The sequence below is a fragment of the Phaseolus vulgaris genome, chromosome 8 (genome assembly GCF_000499845.2).
Source record: "Phaseolus vulgaris cultivar G19833 chromosome 8, P. vulgaris v2.0, whole genome shotgun sequence".
Taxonomy (NCBI): domain Eukaryota; kingdom Viridiplantae; phylum Streptophyta; class Magnoliopsida; order Fabales; family Fabaceae; genus Phaseolus; species Phaseolus vulgaris.
In genome coordinates, this window is record NC_023752.2 from 670,428 (window position 1) to 672,918 (window position 2,491).

Consider the following 2,491-nt stretch of genomic DNA (forward strand, 5'->3'; position numbering starts at 1 on the left):
TATATATAAATGTAAGTCGTTAATAATATAAAATGATTAAAAATATTGAAATTAATATTCTTAAAATCTAGATAAATAAATAAATAAATAAAGTTAATGAAGGGCCTAGAAAGTTAAAGTTAGTGTATTTTCAAGCATAAGAGAGAGTAATATAAAGGTAAAAAAATTATGCGTGAAAGTCAACGCATGTTCTTAGAAACGTGATAAACGCTTAATAGAATTCCGTCAAAGAACGGTGCTATATTTCAGTGGATAGTTTTATGTCTCTTACTAGTTCTTCCTCCCAAATTGAGATCGATTATTCAAGATGGGATAAATTAATGAGTTTAAATATTAATCAATTATATAGAATAGTTATTTATTGGAATAATACTCTTATGGATCAATTAATAAAAAGTATAAGCACTACTCTATGTAATTATTTGATTTATATGACAAACATTTTATTAGGTTGAAAATCTCATCGATTAAGACATTTTATAATAAATGAATACAACCTGATTTTATAAGGTTGAATTAAATTAAAGTTAAATCCTTGATATGATATTATAGTATTTTGAACCTATCATAATAAAAGTTTATTTAATTTATTCGCTATTAGTCATCACCATAATTTGATACATTTTTCTTTATAGATAACTGTTTGCGAGCTCAACGTTGGTCGAAATCTGTTCGAACTATAGTGATTCAATCTTCGAGAAATGAGGGATTATTCCTGCGATGACACTGCAAAGCTCAAGTGAGTAAGAAAACAAAATATAATGAGTATAGAAATATGAGTTGAGAGTACTTCCTTTATTGTGTATTAGATGATATTTTCTATAAAGCGTAATTTGGTATATATAGACCAAATTGTAACCTCAGCACCTTTAGTCATGATTATGTCTTAATTGAGTGATTAAGACTAATTGATTGAGATCTCTTAACTTATGCTCTCTTATAATGTTAAATACATAGGTAAAAAAAATCATAAATAACCAACTATCAGACTAGACGCATTATCTAACAATAACCTTTTGTCCTTTTTTACTTAACTATTCACAAATAAAAATGTCTATAATAATATATTTGCAAAGTTAGAATTTTAAAAGTATAAATAATATGTACTAGTGAAAACAAGACATGATTGCCGTTTCCTCTTTTACTCAATTCAAATAAAAATAATTTTTAACATTATAAAAAATTTACATTGGTTACATCTCAGAATAAAAAGGATGAAAAATGAATCCACCTCGTGATAACTCACAGGCTAAGATGCAAATCCAAACCGAACCCTCGTTCACCACCACCGTTCCCTCTGCCATTGCCGCCGTTGAAGCCACCGATCTCTGCCGGAGTATTGCGGTGGCCGCGGCCATCGGTGACGGAGGCACCGGCCGTGGCATAGACTCGTCTTCCAGGAGTCACAAAAGCGACTCCTGAGTCGCTTGACCATGCATGTGGTGCGCATAGCCACGGTAAAGGTGGCTGAGATTGTGGTGAGAAGGTTGACATGATGGTGTTGTGAACGTGCGAAGCGACAAAGCCGCGAGCGGCTTGCATTTGAGCGCGTTTCAAGAGCTGTCTCTCTTTCTTGTGCGCGTTTTGGTGCCCTCCAAGTGCTTGTGAATTTGCGAATTCCCTGAAGCAGTACTGACACTCGTATTTTCTTGCCATGAAAGACTCAGAATCGGAAGCTGGTTGGTGATGCGTTTGATTTTCTGGGGACTTGTTAATGTTGATGCCAAAGAGCTTTAGGGTAGTGGATTTTGCAAGGTATTCAACTTCAGCCATGTGAGGGAAGTTAAGAAAAGTGATTAAGAAGATGATGATGCAGAAAAGTATGTGGTTAAGCACTAACTGTGGGCAGGGATATGTGTGTGAACTACAAAGTATGAGAGGCTTTTATAAAAGGGTTCAAGTTGATGCTTGAAGAAAGCAGAAACATTTGTTTAGAATAAAAAAGAAACAAGTGAGTGTTTGTTGGGAAAGTTTCAACAGATGAGATGAAAACCAAAGCAGCTTTACGTATACCATTTTTAGTATTTTATCATTTTTTGAAGTAGCTATTATATTAGGGTTGGGTTGTGGCCATAATATAGACAAAAAAAATGGGTGATGCTACACGCATCATATGATATGTTTACACACTACACAAGTAATCTCAATTTTAATTCTTTTAGTAATTTGTGTTTTAATATGTCAAATAGTCTCATATCAGTTAGTAATTGAGGTTAATGTTAGTTTATATACATTTTTCTTCTTAATCCACCATCGAAACATATTTTCATGGTTCAATTGAAGGTTTGATCTTGGGTTACTTCAAAAGTTCCTTCAGCCTGTTTTTCCTTTTTCAGATTGGTGTCTAGACTCTCCTGGTACGTATGTTTTCGATTAAAAACAAGTGATTTGTTTTAAGTTGATCAGGTGCTTATTTTGCTGCTTGAGAGGAGATATCGTTTTTGTTTTGTTGAACTGATTGTTTGGTGTTCGGGATGTATAAGGATTAGAC

The 2,491-nt window shown here is 33.4% G+C and overlaps 1 protein-coding gene across 3 annotated transcripts; it reads right to left on the reverse strand.

The window, feature by feature from the left end:
* Nucleotides 1–426: 426 nt before the first annotated feature.
* Nucleotides 427–2,127, reverse strand: LOC137826813 (zinc finger protein 6). Of its 3 annotated transcripts, none has more exons than XM_068632950.1 (2): nucleotides 1,247–2,127; nucleotides 427–726 (listed from the first exon to the last, which is right to left on the reverse strand). In XM_068632950.1, the coding sequence occupies exons 1-2, from the start codon at nucleotides 1,771–1,773 to the stop codon at nucleotides 678–680; spliced, it is 576 nt and encodes a 191-aa protein (XP_068489051.1). In that variant the 5' UTR covers nucleotides 1,774–2,127; the 3' UTR covers nucleotides 427–677. The 3 variants fall into 3 exon arrangements, with proteins under 3 accessions (XP_068489051.1, XP_068489053.1, XP_068489052.1); XM_068632952.1 differs by having other exon boundaries at nucleotides 427–715; nucleotides 1,232–2,127; XM_068632951.1 differs by having other exon boundaries at nucleotides 1,232–2,127.
* Nucleotides 2,128–2,491: the final 364 nt, after the last annotated feature.